At 34.2% G+C, this 24191-nt stretch overlaps 2 protein-coding genes and 1 non-coding gene across 4 annotated transcripts; all 3 read left to right on the forward strand.

Moving 5' to 3' along the window:
• The first annotated feature begins 567 nt into the window (after positions 1-567).
• Positions 568-7905, forward strand: LOC124454949 (suppressor protein SRP40-like). Its single transcript, XM_047005700.1, has 2 exons — positions 568-855; positions 7583-7905. Exons 1-2 carry the CDS (start codon positions 660-662, stop codon positions 7903-7905), a joined length of 519 nt encoding a protein of 172 aa, XP_046861656.1. The 5' UTR covers positions 568-659.
• Positions 7906-8483: 578 nt separating this feature from the next.
• On the forward strand, positions 8484-23936 carry LOC124455046. Of its 2 annotated transcripts, XM_047005802.1 has the most exons (18): positions 8484-8568; positions 10622-10689; positions 11346-11528; positions 11770-11984; positions 12247-12527; positions 13345-13595; positions 14427-14642; positions 15117-15309; positions 15895-15950; positions 16736-17102; positions 17490-17585; positions 17893-18009; positions 18749-18950; positions 19118-19429; positions 21613-22182; positions 22854-23015; positions 23182-23399; positions 23790-23936. In XM_047005802.1, the coding sequence occupies exons 1-15, from the start codon at positions 8539-8541 to the stop codon at positions 22038-22040; spliced, it is 3015 nt and encodes a 1004-aa protein (XP_046861758.1). In that variant the 5' UTR covers positions 8484-8538; the 3' UTR covers positions 22041-22182; positions 22854-23015; positions 23182-23399; positions 23790-23936. The 2 variants fall into 2 exon arrangements, with proteins under 2 accessions (XP_046861758.1, XP_046861759.1); XM_047005803.1 differs by lacking the exons at positions 21613-22182; positions 22854-23015; positions 23182-23399; positions 23790-23936 and adding an exon at positions 18401-18488 and having other exon boundaries at positions 19118-19351.
• On the forward strand, positions 14013-14087 carry Trnaa-ggc. The gene has a single exon. It is a non-coding gene; the product is annotated as a tRNA-Ala (tRNA).
• Positions 23937-24191: the final 255 nt, after the last annotated feature.

The following is a 24191-nucleotide window of genomic DNA, read 5'->3' on the forward strand; positions in this document are numbered from 1 at the left end:
ATCTTCCATAAACGTCATTGCAGATGAAATTTTGGTAGCAGTAGTAGGATTCTGTAATTTTTCTACGTTTTTTAAGAAGCAGCAGCATCATATATTATCCAGTTTGTTTCAAAACAATGCAGTTGGACCTTGTACCATCTCAATTTTCTGCCATTATAAAGCCAAGAAGACAAACTTGTTAGGATTAAAGATCTTTGCCGGTTGTTCTGTCTCTTTCACAAAAATTTTGCTTGAATCAAAAGTTTGTAGAACGAATAAAAACGCAAAAACTGTGATTTTTGTAATACAAAAGTATAGTAAAGTGGAACCGATACCCCCCACGAAGGTCATAATCAGATCAGCCAACTTCGGATCAATTATCTTACTATATTTTATACATGGCTGCGTTATCCAGTGTAATATACATATCAGTGTCTTCATCACACCCAGTGATCACACCCATTCCGGGTCCGATCTGCGATTACTAGTTCTCATTATAAATCAAAGAAAATTGTAGCTTCCACTTTGGATTGCAGAGTTTAGTCAATATTGCTCACATGCTTTAAATGCCGAGGACGGTTCTGCGAAAATCAAAATTTCCTTGTATTCATATCTTTCGGCAGTTGAACTGAGTGAACATACATTTTGCAACATGATTAAGATGTTCTGATTCAATCTTTATGGAAGATAAAAATAAAACGAAGGAAACTCCTTCAGAAAGCGAAAAAGCGGATGACAACGCCGCCGATTTAAGCGACGAACGCACTTCTATTGCAAATGCATCGCTGAACGCTGAATCTAATTCAAGCAGCAGTAGCAGCAGTAGCAGTAGCAGTAGCAGAAGTAGCAGCGAAGAAATTGTTTATCCGGGAGAGGGTAAGAGTTCGATTAAGACTTTGTCACAATTATGCATATTAGGGTTTGATGGAACAAATTATCGTTGTTCTAATTGTTGGATCGAGCATTTTCGATTTTGGAATTTGCACTTTCGGTTTCACTTTACTTATTGAAGTGCTATTTGCGTTAAAGTGCTATTTCCGTGCTATTTTAGTGTAGATTCGGTTTTTGCTCATGATTTTGTGAATTTATATAAAACAGATCCTGCTTTCGTAAAAGTAACAGCACTATAATCTTGTGTGTTCAAAACCGGAAGTATAATTTTGCTCAAAATGTACAGTTTATATTAGCCAGATTCCAAATGCACAGCTCCATATCAATCCAATTCCAAAATTTAGCCAACATTTTAATGCACATTGACTTTTGCTTGATAATGTGACATGTTTGACATCTGTGAACAATTAAATGATTTACACTCATATGTGACACAGTATTTTGTAAAGAGCTCTGTAAGTCTATAGATGGCTTGATTGGATTGTTTACGTACATCATTTTGCCTCCTTGGTAGTCATTAGCTGCATGTAAATTCAAACTTCATTAAAACTTGCTATTTCTTTTATGAGTTTTTCATATTTTCTCACATTCTTAAGTTTTGTAATGTATTGCGTATTCATTCAGAATATGTGCTTATTTTACAAAGTTGGGAAAAGCAGTGCTGTAGAACTAAATTTATCAGATGGGAGCTCTCTTGACGAAGCTGAAGCCATGAAATTATGAAAAAATACCCATTTCAAAGGTAGAAGGGGCTCCTCCCCTGCTTCTACAGCACTGGGGAAAAGATAATATTAAGTGCAATATAAACAGAAGGAATAATCTAGGTTTTAAATAACAATAAATCCCACTGATATATTTTAAGGCTGGCAAGTTTATGGAAAATTAGTAAGCTTTTAATGCCTCAAGTGCATGAACCCTGCCAAATCATAAAAATATTAAATTATTTCAATCAAGCTGTCAGGGGTGAAAGTAGAATGTTAATTTGTGTGTGTGGGGTGAATACTCAGGTATTCAGCTGTGCTTGACTGATTTTGCTGGTGATTTTAATTTCAAAGGAAATAAGCAGGACAGAGCTGAATATTTGAATAATCACCCCCCCCCCCTTATTAGCCTTCCAGTTTTGCCCCTGCAAGCTGTGTCATGTAACTAACTTATGAAGTTATAACAAGTTATAACAGTGAATTTAATGTTTATTTTAAATTGTGTCATAAGTCAAAAATGCATGGATACTCAAAGGTTTAGTTGATGGTGACTGCTTTGGTATTTTGTGTGTTAAATTCAAATGAGCCTAATCATTGGTAGCACCAACTCCACTGATGAGTCAACCATTTGTTGCTACAATAATGAGTTTAAATCTGTTTTGAAAAGGGGGGTAGACTTGCCATTTCAGGTGTAATAGTAGTTTTCCTCATGTGAAGTTGTTGATTTTCAAATAAGTGGGGAACTTGCCCCCCAGGATATATGCACCCCTGACTACAGGGTCAGGCAGCTTTTCAACTTACTGCATGTCTTACATGTGATTACTCCTTAATGATGCACGTGATATTTGTAATCCCATAGCGTGAAAAATTGGAAAAGTTCTTTTTAAAGTTCAAACAAAATTTTGAAAATTGTCGACAGTGTTAGGGAAATTGGAAAACAAATACTTCATAAGTTCTAAGCAATGTGCATTTGAACAGTCTTTATAGCAGGAAAGCCATTTTCTGTGCATTCAATTGATCGTACGGTTTTCAACAGCGTAAATGATCTAAGTTAAACACATTTAGCTACCACGGAAAATCAAAAACATCCAAGTCCTAATTATGTCCAGATACAACGGGCCACTTGAAAGCCCGGGCCCGTAGACTTAAGGCCACTTAGCCTACTGGATAATCCGCCTCTGGGTTTATGAAATGAATATTGCTACTTTTTCTAATGATTATGTCCCCTGGGGAACAATAAGGACTATGTTAGATTATATTTGACTAATCACAAGGTATGTGGCGTCTTTTATGTAAATGGCGCCTTTCGTGAGTTTCTTCTTATTGCTGTCGTATTCGAACAATTAAAGTACGTGATTTGCGCAACTTTCTTTATAAATTTTTTCACTATCATCTGCATCGCCTTGCACATTGCTAATGCTGCTGTATAAAGCTATCCCTACACAAGGCATACTGAGACGTTTTGACTCTTGAAGGCTTATCCGTAAAAAAATTTAATACTTCTTCCTTATCGTGTCATAGTTTGAGTTATATCTATGCACTTATTGCATTGTGTAAGAGAAACTAAGTAACGTTTTCTCCACCTTTCCGACGGTTGATACATGGGTCAAAATACGAGATCAAGTAACAAAATTCGGACAATCAAATGGTCGGACATCGTATTGTTCATGTAGAATAGTGGCAATAAAATGGTTAGGAGATGCTTTGAGTTTGGGGGTATTTGTGAATCCGGTTCTAGTTATTTAGAACGATTATTTATGAAGGCAGAAGGCATAACAGTAAATACGAACTATATTAGGTTAGAAAAAAGCATAACGATCGAAAGGAAGCTTTAATATTACCATGTTGCCGTGCTAATGACTTTTTTGTAAGGATTGTTACTGGCCTTTACGACGTGATTTAGAATATCCAGGACGGATTCCAACTACACAAAGCGCTAAAAAGCAAGCCATACAAATTTTGAACTGCTATTTTTACTACTTATTGGATTCGCTGTTTTATAATCACTTATCAATATTATTATCATTGATGGATGAAATCTCCCTAAAATTAGATTCATTTACAAGTTGTATACGTAAAAATAGAATTTTGAACTATAGCTATGAAAAACTTCAATGACTTGATATTTTCTTCGCTCGATGCAGCTAAAATTGGATCTGGATAATCTTTGATGGGGTAGGTTCTTACAACGAAATACATACTACATGCATCTACGTAACAAAGTGGACGACTGTCTCTGCGATCAAAAGAAGTCCTTTCAATCGGAAAAGTGTACTGTTTAATCGCAAAATTACTCGATATATGAAGTTACTTTCTAGATTGAATCATGAAAAAAGAAATATACTCTCCAAAATGAATTAAAATTTTATGACATAAGGGTTCAATTTAGACGATGGCTTGGCTTATTAAATATTTGTAAAAACTATCTATGTAGAAAATCTTTGTAAAAACTTTCACTAAAAAAGTATATGATCCCTTTTTCCATAAAGCACGTGAGTGCTTTCGTTCATGAGAGTTACATTGTATAAGCAGGCTCTCGTTCATCACGAGAGAGTTATGAGAAAGTTACATTGTAAAAGGTAACATGTAAAAAACGTATAGTCAAAGAGGCAGAAGTTTTTTTAAACTTTGCAGTTTCGTTTATGAGATAAACAAAAAGATAAAATTCAAAAGCAAAAAACCCCGTTTTTGGTCCATGCTTCCCGATACCTTGTTAAGCGTAAGGCACTAGAACGCCGCATGCTATCGTTTCGGTAAGAGATTTCGGCCCCTCCACGCTATCCTACTTGGGAGATGCAATAGCAAGCTTCCGCCCATCAGACACCGAGATCAACTGCGATAGGCTTTGCTCGGGTTACGCAGGGAGAGTGCGGTCGCCACCGAAGTGTGGGCCCCTAAGCCACTGCATACTGCTTCCCAGTTTCCCAGCATACTCGCACCCAGCTTCCACTGCTAGTTTACATCTACTATATGAAGTTTTTGCTTTATATATATATATACATAAATTTAAAGGCTTACGAATGTTGTGGTATTGTTAAAGTCCCTACTGCGCATGCCCAGATGATTTCTGTACTAAATTGTTACTAAGCATGCTATTTACTTCAAAGTCGGTGCTAGTACATGCAGTTGGTCGTTGCCATGACCATGAACTTGAGCAGCATGCTCAAGTATACTGCGCATACGCAGATGATTTATCTGAAAATTTGTGACTGAGCGAGCTAATTACTCCATAATCGTACTAGTTCATACTGTTGGTCATTGCCATGACCATGAACTTGAGAGTTTGTGGAGTTGTTTAGGCATGCTCAAGCAGACTGCGCATGCGCAGATGATTTATCTGAAATTTTGTGACTGAGCAAGCTAATTATTCCATAATCAGTGCTAGTATATACAGTTGGTCGCTCTCGAAAATGATTTTTATATACTCTTACACCTTCCTTAACGATTAAGTCGTTGTGTATTTCTAAAACGAGATTTACAAATGCCCCAAGTGCACTTTCTTTCTATTTTATTGCCACTATTCTACATATACATTACTATGTCCGTCCATTTGATTGTCCGAATTTTGCAATTTGATCTCGTATTTTTGACACGTGTGTTTGAGGTGGATTGAGAAGATAAGCGAGTTGGGACACTTGAACATAACGTTGCAAGTTTAAAAAGAATACGAAGGCACTATACTAAGGTTTATTTACACGTGTACTGTAGGACATGTTTTATGATTTACTATCTTCACATAGCAAGGACCTTTCGTGTTTGCTGGTGAAAGGTTTACAACAAAGTCACAAATCCGTTTTGAAGAGTGAGATGGGATTGACTAGGTGGTTCAGGGTTAGAGGATGGTTGTCTTGACGTGGTCATAAAAAGGTGGGGTAAGAGACATGCCTCCTTCGTCTCCTCAGGATTTTCCACCTTGGTTGAATAGTGATAGGGCAAATGCCAGGACATTGTGGATGTTGAGATTTTGTATGAAAGTTTCTGATCTCTCCACGTGTTTTTAATCAGCTAACGTCTTTCTCAACTCTGCAGGTCGCTGTTACTGAAATGGCTCTTCCTTAAGAGGTGGACATGACGGAAATCGATGACCATTTGAATAAGTTGAAGCCATTTTCTATGTTCAAATATGTTTTTGTTCGTCTTTTCATTATGCGGGGCAATATTCCATCTTCACCATTTAACGGCACTTTAGGTTATGTGATTTCAATCGATTCATAAGTGGAATTGTGTGATTATCAATATCGTGTAATATTTTAGATGTTGAAACTTCTTTTTTATCAGCGTCATTTAAAGTAACCAATGACTTTCAAAATTTGTCATGATGAGATCTGATATAAGTGAAGCATTCTATTAGTGTGCACCATTATGGCCTTTCAGGGCTTCAACTTTTATTGACGGTTTTGTCGCGTCACGACTTATCATTATATGCCCGCAAGCAGGTAGGAAACCTTTTCATCTCGTCAGTCAAGCCCTAAAATTCAACTGACCTCTTCAGCTGGGCTTTTCCACCATTCGAAACGGAATTTATTACTGGACGGACATCAGAACCATCTACCACGAGCTTAATTTGTCTATTAATTTGGGACTTATGAGAGATATGTTGCTTTGGTTATCAACAGCATATGCTCTGTATGATTCATCTAATTTGTCTGGCTTGACAATATTAACATACAAGTAGGAATTTAGCTAAGTATTATGGCCGTTGTTATCTCCGCTTACAACTATGCATTTACTCATCACTTCTTCCGTTTTAAAACTCTCAATGTCATATAGTTCAACATAATAGAAAGTGCTTATGCCTATCATCTTTAGTTTCCTTGTTTGTCTTCTGTATGTGAGTTTCCTTTCCTTAAGTAGTGTAACTGATGGGCAAGGTTTGTCAATGGATCATATGAAACAGGACTGTTATAGCTGGCAGTTCAGTGTTGGTGGGTTTGAGTTGAATAGACTCACAACTGGACTTTTGGAAGAGCGTTAAATTTTACCAAGTTTTGGTTGAGAATCTTGATTCACTGATTAATGTTTACATGAGTGTATACCTGGAGCAATGTAACTCTTTCTGTGGTTGTCCCAAGTTTGCTGGAATCTCCCTGAACTGCATGTATAATATAGCCAGCCCAATTTTATTGCTCCTTTACAAATATTCAGGTATTTGATCACTGGGAAAATGATTAATGAATATTTTTGCTTTGAAATTAATGGACTAAATATAAAAAATTAAATTAATTTTTAACTTTTATGTGTGACTTTATCGACTTATTTATTTATAGAGTAAACAATTAGCTAATTATACGAACTATTACCGTTACTTTTTCAGCGATTTTTATGAAAAACATACTTGTTATTTGTGTGAAAATATGTGTATTATAAAAACTGCAAACGGGCGTACGTAATAATCGTTGGCAATGTGTTTTCAATTGAAAATTGGAAGCTATAGTTAGATTTAACCATGAGTAATGTTAAAACTGGTTTGTTTTACATTACATCAAGTAACAGTGTGTAATAACAAGTCATTATTAAGTATATTTTTGTCATTGGTAGCGGTGGAGTCGCCATCTGTATCAGTGAGGGGATTTAATTAATATATTCATCTTTTTCCCTATTATGTTCTTTTCAAATCAATTATTTCTTAAGTATTTAAGCATGTATATATGAATAATGTCCCACTCACTTATCGAACTGGTGACGACACTGATTGTGAGTTAGCTATCAAAAACGTATGTTTAAAATAGCATTGTTTTTGTATTACTATGGCAACTTTGGCAGTTTTTGTGTTCAGCATTCTGTTTAAATGCCTGTTCTGCCAAACGTAACTTAATTTTTACTATTTTGCGTCCTCTGAAAGTTTCATCGCATTTTTTGTGCTCTCTACCGATCAAATATCGAGGGAAGAATGTTAAATTTTGTAGCCAAATCATTGAAAGTAGACTGCTTCAGCCTTTCTATAGTAATTTTTATTTTCATCACCAACTTGCTTTTCATGCCAATGTATTCATAGCAGTTTTATTTTGCAGGATCTGATGATTCCTGGGATAATGAACACAATGAAAACGGAAGTAATGATGGACAAAACAATTCAAGGCATTGTGATAGTGAAGCAAAACTTGAAAAAGCCACCAATAGTAAAGAAGGCGATCTAAATGCTAATGGTGGTGGAACAAAGCGTAAAAGAGATAGTGACGGTGAAGCGAAACATCAAAAAGTTCACGATGGTGAACAAAACAGTAAAGACGCTGGTGATGATGAAGAAAAATACTCGCAGCAACGGTGGAACAAAGGCGTAAAAGGCTATGATTGTGGAGAAAAGCTTGAAGAGTTTAGTGGATGGAGAAGATAACACGATAGCCAGCGATTCACGAGAAAAACGTAAAAAAGCTGATGATGGTAGAGAAAATAACATAGAAATTTGCGATAGCGACGAAAACATAAACAAGGCTAGGGATAATGGAGAAAAACACTGAGTTTAATTGATTCAGGAAAACAAAAAGCGTAAGAAAAAGGATGGTGGCAAAGATAATGAATGAAAGAAGCAATAGTGGAGCAGGAAAGAAGAACAAGATCTGAACATGATGGTGGAGGACATGGTGGAGGAAGGAATGGATAAGAAGGTGGAACAGTGGAAATGGAATGGAATGGAATGAAATAGGATGGAATGGAGCAGAAAATAAAAAACCTAGTGATGGTGGAGCAGAAAACAAAAACCTAGATGGTGGAGCAGAAAATAAAACTAGAGATGGTGGCAGAAAATAAAAATGGTGGAGGAAGGAAGAAAAAGATGGTGGAGGAAATGTAGGAAGGAAATAGATTATGTGTTTTGATTGTTAACCCAATTTTATATTTAGTGTACGACTTTTGTAACTTAATTATCTTTAGAATATGAATGCTCATGAAAATGAATCTTTATGTAGGTTTAATAAGATCCTTTGTGTTTTGTCAATTCCAGGAAAAAACTGATCAAACACTGTTGAAAATGTCGGTTCAGAAGGATCCTTTACAACAGGTATGTGGCTATACATATATTTCAAAGTTTTATCAAAGTTTATAGATTAATGGCATCATTGTGTCGTTCGAAAAATCGCATCATCGAAACATCGATCCGAAAATCTACCAAACCCAAATTTTCTAAATGAATGGGTTCAGTATACCCCAAATTTTATAGCCTCCTTGGTTAAATTAAATGCTATTACGTACATTATACTATTCTAAGAAGGACATAAAGAGGCTGCTGAAGGCTTTAGTTTGGAGATGAGGAGGCTTTCGTTGATCATGAGGTGGAATGTGTCATTGAGGGATGAGAGGATTTTGAAGTCGTTTGGAGAAGCAGGGTGGTTGGAGAGACTTCTATGAGAAAGATTATATTAATGGTTAGTATAGCGTTTTCCAGTTAGAGATTATGGTCCACGAAAGCCTCCTCATCTTAAAACTAATGCTTTCACTTAACACCGTATTAAACTGAAGATGTCTTGAGTCAAGACGAAACGTCACTCTTTCAATAAATTTCATAAAACCAAACTGCTTTTGTCTATGTTAAAAATTTTCTAATATTTTTATTGAGAAAGATCATCGCTTCTATTCTTCTAGCTCACTCACACTTGCTAAGTGTGATACAGAAATATCGCTCCCACAAATCAATGCAAACTTGTCTTTCTCAGTATGGATAGCAAAATGTTTGCTAAAGTATTTTAAATAAAGCACTTAATGGACTAAAAATCGTGTCAAGTACCGTCTTCCAATAGTTATGAGGGATTTTAAAATCTTACTCAATGAGTGCGAGTGTTAGTGAGCTTTTAGAATACAAGCTATACAAGGCTTGATTTTCCTTCCGTATCTTTCTTTTCCTGTTCTGAAATAACTTTATCACCAGTACGGGCGTTTACCATTGCTGTTTACAAATCTTGAAGCAATTTTTGAATTTTAAAATTTACGACAAACAGAAAGTGACATATTGTCCTGTACGGTAGTTTATCTCTTGTAATAACATGGTTGCCTCGGTATCTTTTGTTATCACAGGAACATTTACTGACGTATTTCCCTCAGTTATAGGGATGATGGATATTTAGTTTTAATAATTTGGTTATACTCATTATATCCAATGTTTAGCGTAAACATCTTTCATCAATAATATAACAATACGCCTCATTTTCACATTATATTTTCGTCCTGCAGAATTGCTTCAGCTTGCATCTTCACTTTTCAACTTCTGAATCATTTTCAATTCTGCTAAATTAAAAAGTTTAATAGCATGATGTACTCGTCGGCAAGTCCTTTGAAACCACATTACTTCGAGGGCAAGTTTACCAAGTCCAGTAAACTCCAGTAACCTCATGGCCAACTGGTGTCGCATCGTTTTAACTTCAGAGTCAGACACGAGTAAATGTTTCGCCCTATTGTTCAAAATCGCCAAATTTGCGTTATTACAAGCCTTAGTGCCTCACAATTTATCTTGTTGAGTGATACAGAAATCGCCTTTCTCTCGCGTCAGAAACTAACTTGGGAAGACCAGTAATGAACCATCAATAGCTTCAACAAAATAATTAAACTACAATATGTATTAACAAAGCAAATTCATACACAGGTTCACTGAAGCAATTAAAACAGAATTTACAATTATAAGCTAGATTTTTCTTAATTACATTACCGACCATGGACAATGTACACTTCAAACAACATCAATAACTGTCAATATTTAAATAAGTGAGCTCAAAATTTGATAAAATTTTTGTCAAACGGAAGAGTCTAATGCATTGATTGTTCCACCCCCCGCAACCATGCTATTACAAAATAAACGCCATGCTTTCAGGGATATTAGTGAGAAAGTGTTCCCTTAAGCCTCGAGAGGTTTAATAAAAGTCACTTGGAAATTTTCACGTGAAATCAAAGTAACTGAGCAAGTTGCCTTTCAAAGATGTCGACCAACGACGTGCGTCCAAGGTCTACTTCAAATTTTATGTCAAAGACTGGGGGTTTAAAATTTTGCATTATAGTAAGGGGTGTCTTTTTTGTTTTTCATTACTAATTAATATATTTTCTCATTTACGTTACACTGAGTATAGGATGGTTATTTCTACCGGAAGGAAGACTTAGAGCCAGGAAACAGCGCAAAGTCCAACAAAGGAAACAGGTGTTAACCAAGCATTTTTTCAGTAATAATCACGAGCTTTAAATAGACAAATGAAGTTTCGGTTGATAGTGAAGGGGTTGGGCATGGAAAATATTATGTGTAAAAAATAATGCATAATGTGAGCTTTCACATCTTTCATGTGCGAATATAGTTATAATTTGTATTTTCTGCTTCAACTGAAAAGTTCCAATAAAATTACTGTCTTGTCGTTTCCTCCAACAAATTCTTTTGCCACTTTGAAATAATCAATAGCTTCTGTTACATGGAGTAGTAATGTAGCAGCCTGATATGGAAAAATGCTTTCTTTCCCTACCTATCATTTCCTGCAAGTACGTGTTTATTTGTCGAAGTGCAGGCAAACGTCTCTCGGAATGGCAGGCTTGATTACTTGTGACGTTGATGTACCATTGTACAATAGTGTCAACATTAGCATTTTTTCGAAAATTCCTGTAATATTTCTCTTTCAAAGCAGGCCACCTTATTGCCTATGACAAAACTTGCGTACCAAAAATAGAGTTAAAACCTAGCTTCTATGTGATCATGTAGAAACCAAATCGGCTGTTTTAAAGTTACGCATGTTTTTTAGTCAAGCGAGAAACATAGAGTAGTTGTCAAAATTATGTTATTTACTCAGCATTTTGCGTATCTAATCTTAGAAAGGACAAAAGCTCAGGAGATCCTCCTAAAGAAGAAAAAAAGCTCACGGTTGTTTTCATTGCAATGTTGTCCAAGAATTTTCAAAAGGATTTTAAAGAGGGAACAAAAATATATATTCGAGGAGATGGACCAATTTTTAATAATTGGAATAATGGACCTGGGGAAACGGTCCAAGTAGAAAGGTGTGCAGTTGTGTGCTCTATTTTGCTTGGGTTGACTTGAGTTCATGTTGAGTGATATGCTCACAAACTTTTAGTTTTTTCTATTATTGAGTATTCGAAATTTCAATGAATGTTTCTAAAGATATATGCGTATAACAACAGTACGTCATAAGAACCAAAGCGTTGTGGTTGTTTTAAAGTATAGTTACTTGCTCGCTAGAGCAAAGAGTCAGTTCAGTTATACGTTCCTCCTATATTATAGGAATAATCAACAGCAGTTTTTTCTTCGTTGTGAACTTAATGTTCCATTAAATATCTGTGATCGTAAATATGCCTACAAGTATGTTGTGGTTAATGGCAAGGGTAAACCGATGTATGAATGTTTGGTTGAAGTGGAATCCAAAGCTGCTCTCTGGAAAAACTACGGTTATATTAATCGGTGCCTTCATATTCTCAAGGAACATACTGTACAAAACAGTAAGTAAAGAAGTGAATATTTTGGACTGTTCAAAAATAACATTAGATACTATGAACTAACGACTCAGAAGAACGAAATAGCCCACAGCAACTGTATGCAAGGATTCGGGCATTTCCAATAATACTAAGGAAATTCGACAAAAAGTGCCTCATGCAATGCATTGCTTTTACCATTATTGGGCTGAGTTTCCGATGTATCATATACATGCAACAATGTATCTAAACTACATTAGAGTGACGTGACACAACCTTCGTTTTTTAGAAATATTGTACAAATACGATGGATTTGTTTACAAAAATCTCGGAAGAACCTTTCTGAATCAAGAACAACCTAAAAAAGACAGAGAGCAATTTTTTCATCTACACTTCCCACTTTGGAGAGGATTTATTGTTTCTTCATATGATGATAAATTGGAACTAGTCGAAGCTTTGGAAAGGCTTCATCTTTTGCATCTAAGTCAGGGTGTTCCTGAAATGCTTACGTCTTATGGAAGATATTGGTCGAATGAAAAAGTTGATTTGAACCAACTAGATCTTGGAAAGGTGCGAGCTTATTGTACCTAATAACCTATACCATGGAATTTGTATTGAATGCGTGGTTTCTATATATCACACAAAATTTAATGTGGTATAAGGTTATCTAAGAATTGCTTGCTTAGTGTGTTACTAATATTGTTTAGACTGGCCCGTCTGGGCGAGCGTATTTTTGTTTTGTTACATGCGTAGCAACGTATCAAATGATTCCGAATGAAAAAATTCCCGTCAAGCCTTCGGCAAGGTTTTTTTTGGGGGAGTGCTTTACTTATTATAATTGCTGATATTTCTTACTCTAAAAATAAATACTTTATATTATCTTAGAAATATTTTTTGTGGGGTTGACCCCCTTGCCAGTTCTTTTAAAAAAATACTAAAAAATGGTAACTCCAGGACTAAATTTCGACAAGAAAGACGTTTTTTATAAAAAAAGTATATGCTGGTCTATTAAAATGTACCATGTTTGGGCTTAGTTATATAATGCTCTCCTTTTCCTGGTTAAAAAACGATGTACTGTGTGATATTTACATAGATATACTTATTAAGCTCATTGTGAGACATTTTGGTATTTCTTACGTTAGCTAAGTCACGAAAGATGTTTAAGCCCTAGTTGTTAACGTTATGCGGATAGGAGACGTAGAAAGGTAAATATCGTCCAAACCTTTCGGGTTTAAATGGCAAATTTAAGAGCTTATTACCAGTATTTGATCAAGTGTTGAATAATAAATTTCTAATACAGAAATTTATATCGATGTGTTTATGCATTGGTCATGGCTTAAATCCTGTTTACATTTTAAACCTAAATTTTGAAATATTTATTTTCCAGATCTTTGTTCAAATATTGATGCAGAAAATAAAAAACAATCATGAGATCATGGAAAGTGAAGATGACGTACAGAATAAAGTCAATGCATTGATCTCTACTGTTGTCATTGTTTACGTGTTTTGTGAGTACAAAGTCAAGCTTAGTGATGACGATGTTGTGATCATGTTTAAATGCCTCGCGATCCCACCAAATGAAAATTTATGCTATAAACTGATGGAAAACGTTGGTAATTTTGATGAAAATATGTTAAGGTATGTTTTCGTAACTTCAATCATGCACCCACCAGCCGAGTCCAAAATAATCCAAAATAAACCAAAAATCTAAATTTTGATCTTTGACTTCATTATTCCTAACAAATCGTACAAGGAACGACAGCTGTTCAGTTTGCGTGGCATCTGGAGTTTCATCTGCAATTATTGCATTAGAAATTTGCCTCTTAAAATTCTAGAATTTATTTTGATAACCATTTTGAATTATATGAAAGTGTTTTATGCAGTGCGGTGTTTGAAATTAAATGAAGATATGATCTTCGCACTTTGCTGGACAATTTAAGCAATTGTCTCATGAACCTGAAAAATTCAGGTGACTCAACGGGATTCGAACCCATGACCTCAGCAGTGCCGGTGCAGTGCTCTGAGCCCAACAAAATTGACCTGCTCACCACTGTGTGACTTCATAGCTCAGTAGGTCAGAGCACTGCACCGGCACTGCAGAGGTCATGGGTTCGAATCCCGTTGAGTCACCTGAATTTTTCAGGCTCATGAGGCAATTGCAGCAAAGTGCGAAGATCATATCTTCATTTAATTTCATTTTGACTTATCTTATCAATAACTAATTGTCTGTTGTGTGAATACTCTCATATACGAATTTTTTTTGAAGAGAGTTTGTATTTTTGTTCAAAAACTTAATTTTGCCGTCTGTCCATAAAGTTGTCGGAGTTAAATAGCCCGTTTATGCATGCGTCAATTATACAGCAATGTGCATTGCAAAATTTGAATGTCATCTATATTTGAATGAGAACAATTGACGAAATGGCTTTGAGGTGGATAAGTTTGTTTGATACTTCTTTACATTTATTTTAGGCACTTCATCAATAATGTTCTCAAATTTTACGAAAAACAAGTAAAAGTGATACCTTTGGTTCTCTGGCTTAATGCGCTGCCTCTGTTGCATTTTTTACGCGAGGACTGCAAACCGTTTAAAGTCGTAGATTCCTCTAAAGCCTTGGATAGCTCAAATTGGAAGTGGTGGGGAATGAATGGATTTCCATACCGACAGTTGCAAGGTTTCACAGGAAGGTTTGCTGTGATAAGTTAAAATATTTAATTGAGGGTTGCATAATATTAATATTTAGTTACTTATAACAGTTTAATAACAGTTAAGTATACGTTTTTGGTGCAAACGAAAATTTTGTAGAGTTAGAATTTGATTTTGGGGTTGTAAGTATCATTTTTTTCATTTACATAATATGGATGTGGTGCTATATTGTTATACTACCTTTGTACTATATGCCCTTTTTGTTTTCATATGTTGACTAATGTTTTAAAAAGTATGATATTTTAATAACTCCTTAGTCCTTTGTTAGATCATTACTATACCTAAGCGTTTTTTGTACTACATTCTGCAAAAAAATATTTAAATAGGAATTAGTGGACATGACGAAACGAGTTTGTTCACAACTTGAAGTTAAGACAAAAATGTAACTTTACCCTGACTATTGTATGTGTTCTGAAGCTAAATTATTTCTACATATTTTTTAATTTGAAATACAGAGAAGCATTGGAAATTTTGCAAGATTTGAAGAAAGTTTTTAACATGGACCCTTTGATACGACGGGGCTTCCTTCTCCTCTGTCCTCTGGAGATATACCATGAACTTTTGAAAACCGGATTGTTCTCTTTTCTGGAGTTATGCTTCACCATGCGAAAGCTTCTTTCTGATCGATATCTTTCCTCAGGAAATCTTGTAAGTGCATAAAAAAATAGTTTGTTCTATGTCTCTACTTATCATTTCTTTTTCCAATATTCATGTTAACCAGCTCTTTGATTATATGCTCTTCTCTGATCTGACTTTCCCAAAATAATTGGTAAGAAATATGTTACAATTTCTGAAATCTATTGTCACGACTGTATGTAATTTGTTAATCTTATTTTCATAATTTCTTATAACAATAAGTTATTTTATTATTGCGTTCCAACTCCTACGTTACACACAACAAAAATCAGTTTCTTAAGAAAATACATTTTCTTGTTTTAAGTATAATTTTCTTAAAACAAGAAACTATTTTCTAAAGAAAAGAATATTTCTTATTATTAAAATAAACTTTCTCAAAAAGAGGAAGGTTTTTCTTAAGAACTACAATTTTCTTAGTTTAAGAAATCTGTTTTTTCTTAGCTGTTTTAAGAAAAAATAGCTATATTATGAGATAAATTTGTTAAAAAGACTCCGAATTTTCTTGGGAGAATAATAAGAAATTTTTCGCTGTGCAGAAAGTCACTTTTTGATCATCTAGTAAATTCTGTCAGCAAAACTATCTGTTTATTTTTTTAGGTCGAGACTCTTGTCAAGTTTTTAGAAGAACTGGACAAAACACTGATTCATGTGTGGTAAGCCAAATAAATATCACAATAAACACTTTGGAATGTTGCTCGAGTTAATTACAGCTGTGCAAAACACTCGCCTTCGGTTTTTGTTTCGTGCACTTTTCTTAACTATCACGTATTTATTTAAGCCATGATGTTCATACCCTTTAATGAAACAAGGCCGCTTCCTTCTTTTCTAAAAATCATCAATGTTGTTGCAATTGTGTTTGACTAGTGGCATAGCATATAGTGAACTTTTTTACTGCAAGTTTTTTTCAACGCATATCTCATATCTATCTTTTAAATAGCATAATGAAAAACAGTCAGTTGCTTTTCCAAACTAATAGGAACGCTGAGTTAGACAATCGCAACCTGTAATGTAGCTAATTGAATATGCATCACCGAGTTGTACAAGGAAGTGGCCTTACTATTTATTTATATTATTGTGCTAGTAGCGTAGCTAGTTGCCCTCTAGTTTGGCCTATTGAAACAAAAATTCTATAAGAAAAAATTTTCACGCTTTTTTACTACAGGTCGTTAAAAATTTGTAATGAAACATCTATATAATTTTATATTTGTTAGGGTTTTCTGTTGCTTATGATAATTTTAATATCTGTCTCGTAACCTACGTGTAAAAAATTGATTTGACAATGATTGGTTTCAAGGCAGTTCAATGTTTCAGAAATTTTTTCTTCGAAGATGGCGTTACGTTTCTCTAAGTCAACTTTCTCGATTTGCCTGGTAAATAATATAAGACATTAGTACTTCGTTGTGATTTGATTGACTTTTTTGGTTAACTTGTTGTGTAGTGAACCGAAGGACTTTCCCAAGGCAAAATTTGACGAAACAAATTCATTGTTAATTTCACTGAAGACAATTGCGAAGAACGTTAAAAATTATCTTCCATTGCATCAAGTGAAGTTTTTGTGTTGTTTGGCCAAGTGCACAGCCAGTGCTATTCATTTGCAAATGGCAGGATTAGACATAGAAAATGAAGGTGGAAAAAAAGACGATGGAAGAAATTGGGAAAAACTTTATGCACAACCACAGGAAATGAAAAAGTTGCTTGAACCTTTCAATGAACAAATTTCCACAGTGAAGCAATTTGTCCACTCGCAATTTTACCGCATGGATCTTGAAGATTGTGGTGACAATACATGGAAAAACGATTTGAACGTAAGTATCAAATAAGCAGTCCTTTGGAATTTGTTCAATTGTTAAGGTATGGTTAGTAAATTTTTTTCATTATCACCAAGTTAAGGATAGTAAATATTAGCCTGTTTCTGTGCATGGTAGAATTCTTTGTGTAGTAGAAATGTATATTTTTAAACCCTGTAAAATTGACGTATTGTTTAGTTGCAAATCTAAATATTTAATGAAAGCATTTTAGTTTTAAAAATGAAAGTTTCATTCAGCTACTAAAGTTAAAATAAACCATGCGCTGTTGCAATGAATTTTATTTGAAACATTATCTTTTCATCCCACAAATGAGACTAACAACACGTTGAGCAGCCATGCTGCATGCATTAAAACATCTTGTCTTTTATTTATTTTGCTGTTTAGGTCTGGAATGAGCTATTGTCGTTCACTGCTTCAGCTTTTTTTAACAATTTGTGGTTTGGTACTTTCAAAAAACAGTTCAGCGAAATGATACATAAGGTATGAAATCATTGAAAAGGTTTTGTCGGCATTGATTTGTAGAATTCCTTACAGTTTTGGATTTCAGTACGATATAAGTTCATCTTGCTAACGTGAAAAACTTCGTAACTTACAAAAAATAACGCTTTGTAACAGCACTTTTCGGGCTAGCAACATTGCTCGCCTTTTAAATAATTACATGAATGACTTGTTTTTTGACCTTGCACCTTCGCTTGTTTCAACTAACTTGGTAAATGAACTTCAAAATGTGCACTGTTTGTTCTCACAAAAGGTTTAGTATAATTTAAATCTCCTTAATTTTATTCAGGTTTCACCATTTCGTCAAATAGAGTTGTTTTGTTTATCCAACGAACAAAAATGTAGCCAAGAAGTTGCAACATGTTTGAGTGACGCTGCTTTTAAAGCAATTGAAAAAGTTGTAAAAGTAAGTTTTTCGAAACAATTTTCTTTCAGCTTTTGCTCTCGGAGTTGAAAAACTTCAAAACGTAACTACGTAAAAAGATTAGAGATTTTTTGAGATGATGCTATTTTACTTGTCTGTTTTTTGCTTTGTATTCAATCATCCTTTTAAAACTTGGACAACTTTTAGAAATACTGTATCATAACAAGAGTGAGCATACAACTATATTAACTGCATGTTAATCTTTATTGCAAAAATATTTTGCCAAAGTATCACTCTTTTTCATTTTTTACTGTAAACGGGAGCTATATTTTCACAGCTTATGCAGTTGTCATTTGGAAAAAGAACTTAGGTATAGCTTCATTCTCAGTGATGACACGATCACTGCAATTTTCACTTTTTTTTAATATGGCAGAAAGTGTCACCTTTTGAAATATGCATATTGGATGTCATGAAATTGAAATTTAATCAAGTATGCAGTATTGATGAAAATGATACTTTAGGTTTGTATTGTATTCTTAACTCCAATGATGAATCAAAACATTGATAATTCTAAGAAAGAGCGAAGATACAACGGAGCATCATAAATTGTATTGTGTTGCTTTTGTATTCATCATTTGCCTCTTCGCTGTCTGACAAAATGCATTACCTTTATAGCTTCAATAATTTTGCTTACTTTACAATAAATGGACAAATTAAAAGACGGCACATGGAAATTTTAGTTTTCGTCCCTGTTTTTGAAAAAATTGTCATTGAATCTTAGGGAGATTACAGCATACGCACATTTGAACGCTTAAGTCAAGACAAGTCATTAAAGGCAATAAAGTTACTGAGTGAAATGTTGCATAAAGCATGGCCTCATGAGCTGAACGTAGAAAGTGACTTAAGTGGGAAAAAAGAAAGAGAAATTTTGCTGTTCCACCTGCTCACATGGTCTACATGGCCAGGACTTCTCAAATTTATCGGTAAGTGTTTTATAAGTGATAGATGTATGATTTTAATCCAACATCTATTTAATATAAAGTTTTTTGTAATTCATTGACGGTGAATGGATAATTTGGGTAGAATTTTAAATTTATTTTTAAAATTTAGTCTTTTGTTCGTTGAATGTCTTTTACTTCCCTTTAATCAGGCAGCGATGCTATTAGCAAAGAGGGGCTGACAAAGGAAGGCAACTGTGAAATGATGATTGTTCATGCAGAATCATGTCTGGACAGTGTGATGGAATCAGTGTGTGATGGTAGTGTTACAGTTGAAACATTTCACTTGCTGGAGAATTATTCGAAGGAATATTTAAGCCTTAGCGAAATATACGAGGAAAGTCAAAAGAAAAGTCACACTGCTGCCACTTGGTTCTATCAACGGGAATCAGAACTAAGTAGTTTTCTTAGTTTGCACAAACAACTCTCCATCTTCGTTCATTTGAGTGAAAATTTCATTAAAGGTAAATAATCGCTCATCTTTCTCATGATCTAGTCTATTTTAGTCTTTGGAAAAATTTGCTGAATGGTGAATTAGCGAGTGCGTATCGCTTCACTCGCTAACCAACTGAAATGATGCAATTTCTTTTCTTTATGAGTACCGCAAAGGACTGAGAATAGTTGTTAAAAACACATCCTGGCATAAATTTCTTACACCATAATCTGGTTTGAATCTTTTACCTTGCTAATAATCTGGTTTGAATCTCTTACATTGCTAATAATCTTTTCAAAAGAAATACGTTCACAAAAACCTTAAATATTGATTTTTTAATTTGTATTTAATATGGTAAACGGTGTATTTTCCGCTATTTTCTTAACAACTATAATTATATGCACTGTCATATTGATTAATAAATCTCGTAAAATAAAATGCATGTTGAAAATGAAACAAATATACTAAAAAACAAATTCCGAAAAAGCAAGACATTTTGAGATTGCAAAATATGAATCAAGACGAGAAGTGAACTGTAAATTTTCGACTTTATTTCAGAGTCATCCTCAGACAGAATTATGAAGGGTGACTTTAAAATAAAGTCGAAAATTTACAGTTCACTTCTCGTCTTGTTTAGATTCATATTTTGCAATCTTAAAGTGCATGTTGGTAAAGTTTGTTTTCCTGTGCAAAAAAACTCCACGAGATTATGTTTTTCAGTGACTTGGAGAACGTGAGTTGAAGTCACTTTAAATTATCAATTTGCACGTGAAACCATACACCTGTACTTGTAAAGACAAACATGGAACACTTGACAGTAAATTAACATTGTTTGGAGCCTAGTGTGGCATTTGGTTATAACCTGTTTTCTAAATGTAGCCGAAGGAAATGTTTGGGATTCCACAATGCCCTGTAGTTGTGAGGTATATATTATTGTGGGCTAAGTAGTTTAATTGTTTCTTTACTTTTCTATAACAATAAGACATTTAAAAATAGTTTTTAAGAAAGCAATCGATCGGCATGGTGATTGCCAATTGTATATAGCGAGATAGCAATTGCCATTTGCTATCTGTAAACAAGTTTTAGATTTGCCACCACGACAACCCTATTTTACTAAACAATTACTTAAGAGATGTAAAATGGTGTGTTTTGATTTGTAAAATTATACAGTATTCTTTAAAGACAGCTGTTTACATTACAATATTCTTTTTGTAATTCTTCTCTACAGATTTTTTTCTATTTTACTTACAAAAATATAGGAACAGATTCTGTAGTTTTACCGATTTTCTTGCCAATTTTTGAATTGTTGCCAAGATAAAACTCAAAATGCTGAAATATAGCATATCCTATCTTATAAATCCTTTTAAAGCATATGCTATTTTAAGCCTTAGCAACAAGACCAAGAATACATTATTTTTATAAATACTTTACTTCTATAATTAAGACACCAACTACATATTATATTTAACACAAGAAATGAATTTGAGATGCACTTTCTGATATATATATATATAATAGATATTTAATGAAATCCCCTGAAGAGTGAGCAATCCCGAAACAGTCTTGTCGGGATGAAATAGTTTTTTTCTTATCAATATATATATATATATATACATATTGATAAGAAGAAGAAAATATATATGTGTATATACAATGTGCCCTCCCGGCTGTCACCATATTAAAATGGTAACTCCTGCACTTGAGACACAGGACGTACGGTTACACATTGTAAGGGTTGTATTGCAAAGTTACTACAGTGCTCAAACCTATAAAGGTGAGCTTTGCATATCGCGAACACGGTGAGCGTCTCCATATGAGACTCTACACAATCCGACAGTGCTCAAACTGCGCAGGCGCAGTGAGCGTAATATACAAAGTGTATATACAAAGTGCCCTCCCGGCTATCACCGTATTAAAATGGTAACTCCTGCACTTGGGACACAGGACGTACGGTTACACATTGTATGGATTGTATTGTAGAGTCACCACAGTGCTCAAACCTATAAAGGTGAGCTTTGCTCCTTCGCTACTTTGCTCCTTTGCTACTTCGCTATATATATATATATAGCGAAGTAGCTTTATGCTGAAAAATTCCATTCCGAAAAATTAGAGCAGATGTTTGAATAATTTTAAATACAAAAAATAACTGTAAGGACTATATACAAATTGATTACAAATTTTAATTTAATCACTTAATGCATTGTTTAATTTTAGTTGATGAAGAGTTTTCCTATTTACGAGGAAAGATTGACCAAGACTATCGTGATTTATCTCTGCGCGAAATTGGCTTCACCAATGGACATGGTCATTTTAATTCATTGTTTTTCAAAGTGGACAAAAGCATTCTCCTAATGATAGAAAATATGATTGCGATGCAAGAAAGTGAATTGTTTAAACAATACTGGAAGAAGTTTCAGCAAAAGTCAAAAGATGAAGTTTTTAGCATCCAGAAGATTCACGATGATGTTTGGAAAGTCATCGAAGAAAAACTTAAGACTGCTAATAAAGATTTTTTTGATGGTGTAACGGAGCTGACGAGGATTGATAAATATTTACGCTTATTTGGAAAGAATTACGACGCTATAAAAAGAGTTCAAGCTTCTTTCAAAATACTTTGGTTATCCACCGCAGGGAGATGTTGACAAACTACTTAAACCCATTATTGGTAAAGTGATTAAATACAAGAAGTTATTTGACGTAAGAGAAGCTGCGCAGGTGATACTTGATGTACGCAAAGTATTTATTCTTAAGGGTGACTTTTCTGATGTGGAAACGATTGAGAAGGTAAGTTTATCTGGTAATTTTATCAGTTGGATGATTGCATTTACGTATAACTATGATTCAGCATTGTAAAATTAAAACTTCAATCAAACACTGATATCGTAAATGGTTAAAGGCAGCAAAACATTAAAAAATCGTCGCGACAACGTTCATTTTAGTGGTTGTTTTTGACTGGATATTTTGCATTTTTAATAACGTACATGTACTTTGCTCATGAAAAATCTTTAAGATAAACAAATATCTTTGCACGGTCTTCACCAGCCGTATATGATAAAGCATTCTTGTCACAAAAAGTGACCAATTTAAATTGGAATTATTTTTGAAAAAAAAGATTTTTATTGTTGCTTCTACGTCTCTGAGGTTTGCATAAGCCAGTGCAAACAGAAAAAACATCTTTTGCCTTTATAAAATAACAGTAATGCAAAACGGATAAATTTAAAACAATGTTTTAGTTTTTCTTCTAACTTGTATTCATGAATGATTTGCAACTCTGATGGATTTGATTTATCAAGCTCAGATCGGTTTGTACATGTTATTGCTAGCTTATCTGAATATACCAATTAGCGCCCTCATTTTACTGTTTGTTTTTATAAAATCGTTTTAAAACTCTTTTAAGCATTGTTTTTATTTAAGAAAACATGTGGTGTGCAACATGATATTGTTTTTACTTTTAGATGATATCTGGTAACCTCCATGATCAAACTATTAACGATGTAAAGATGACTTACTGAAAGCGGGAGAGCTCTTAGATAATATGACCTCTTGCAGGCTGAATTGCTTAAAAGTGTTTGCCAAAAGTGTTGAATTAGTTAATTGGTTGAGAAAAAATATTAAAGGTAGAACGTTTTCTGATTTCTTAGTGATTAAATAAATACAATTCATAGTTTGTTGCTGAAAGGGAGAAGGGTTAATTAATTTCCAAAATGAATTAAGCTATCGTCACAGTGCTTTGGATTATATGTTGATAATTCGCGATTTGCGAACTTTTTTGTAAATTTTCAGATGAAAAAGCGTTAAAGGTATTCGTTGATTTGGCCATGATATCAGCTGGTGAAAGCGATATAGAAGTTGACCGTATTTCTTGTATGCATACAAGCTGTTTGGGATTTGGCTCTTTGATATTTGGCTATCGTGAAGAGCATGGTTTTCGTGAACTGATGGAACTTTGCAAACCTCTCTGGCAAGTGATTGATGCCAATCGAAAAATTGACAAAAAGCTAGTAAGTGTTCTAGTTGACCTTCATTGTATATAGGTGGCTAATTTAGACACTCTGATGTTACGTTTAATGAATTTACACCATCGTTTTGTTTTTGTAATCTTGTATAGAAACTGTGATGTTTGCCAGGTTGGGGGATAAAATGACTTAAATTAAATATAGTGTCGATTATCAAATTCTGTTGTACTGTTCAACGCAAGACAAAGTATTGCAAAACGTTGGCATTGACGAATTTATAAATTTGTTTTCCCTGAAACTACTGAGCACGCTAAACAAAAAACTTTTAAGTTATTTATCTCGTATCTAAATCAACAAAAAAACGCCAAAAATTTCTTCTGTTCTTGCGTAACATGTTTTGATTAATGATAACTGACGTCAATTTTTTACTTTAAGGAATTAACTCAGAAAAATCTTTCTTGGCTGAAGCAGATCAAGGAGTCACATGGTTCAGTTGCTTTGACAACAATGGTCCAAGTGGAAGCAATCAATTCATGTGGTATTTACTACATTGCTGACAAGGAAAAAGAAAAAGAAAACAAAGCAACGAGAACAAGTGGAAAACCTGAAGAGGTCGTGGTTCTTGTTGTTCCGGAGGATACCGATAGGAACCGAGAGGAAAAAATTTACCGTTTGGATGAAATTAAAGATATTCAAAGCAAACTCATGTTAATTGCTGGAAAAGCAGACAGTGGAAAGGAGGAAGTCGACCAATTCAATCAGGTTATTTGCTTTTTCAATTTTTTTTTAGATTACACTTGATTTGTTATCGTGCCTCTTGAGTTCTTATGAAGAAAA

The sequence above is a fragment of the Xenia sp. Carnegie-2017 genome, unplaced genomic scaffold (assembly GCF_021976095.1).
Source record: "Xenia sp. Carnegie-2017 unplaced genomic scaffold, XeniaSp_v1 HiC_scaffold_3, whole genome shotgun sequence".
Classification (NCBI taxonomy): Eukaryota; Metazoa; Cnidaria; class Anthozoa; order Malacalcyonacea; family Xeniidae; genus Xenia; species Xenia sp. Carnegie-2017.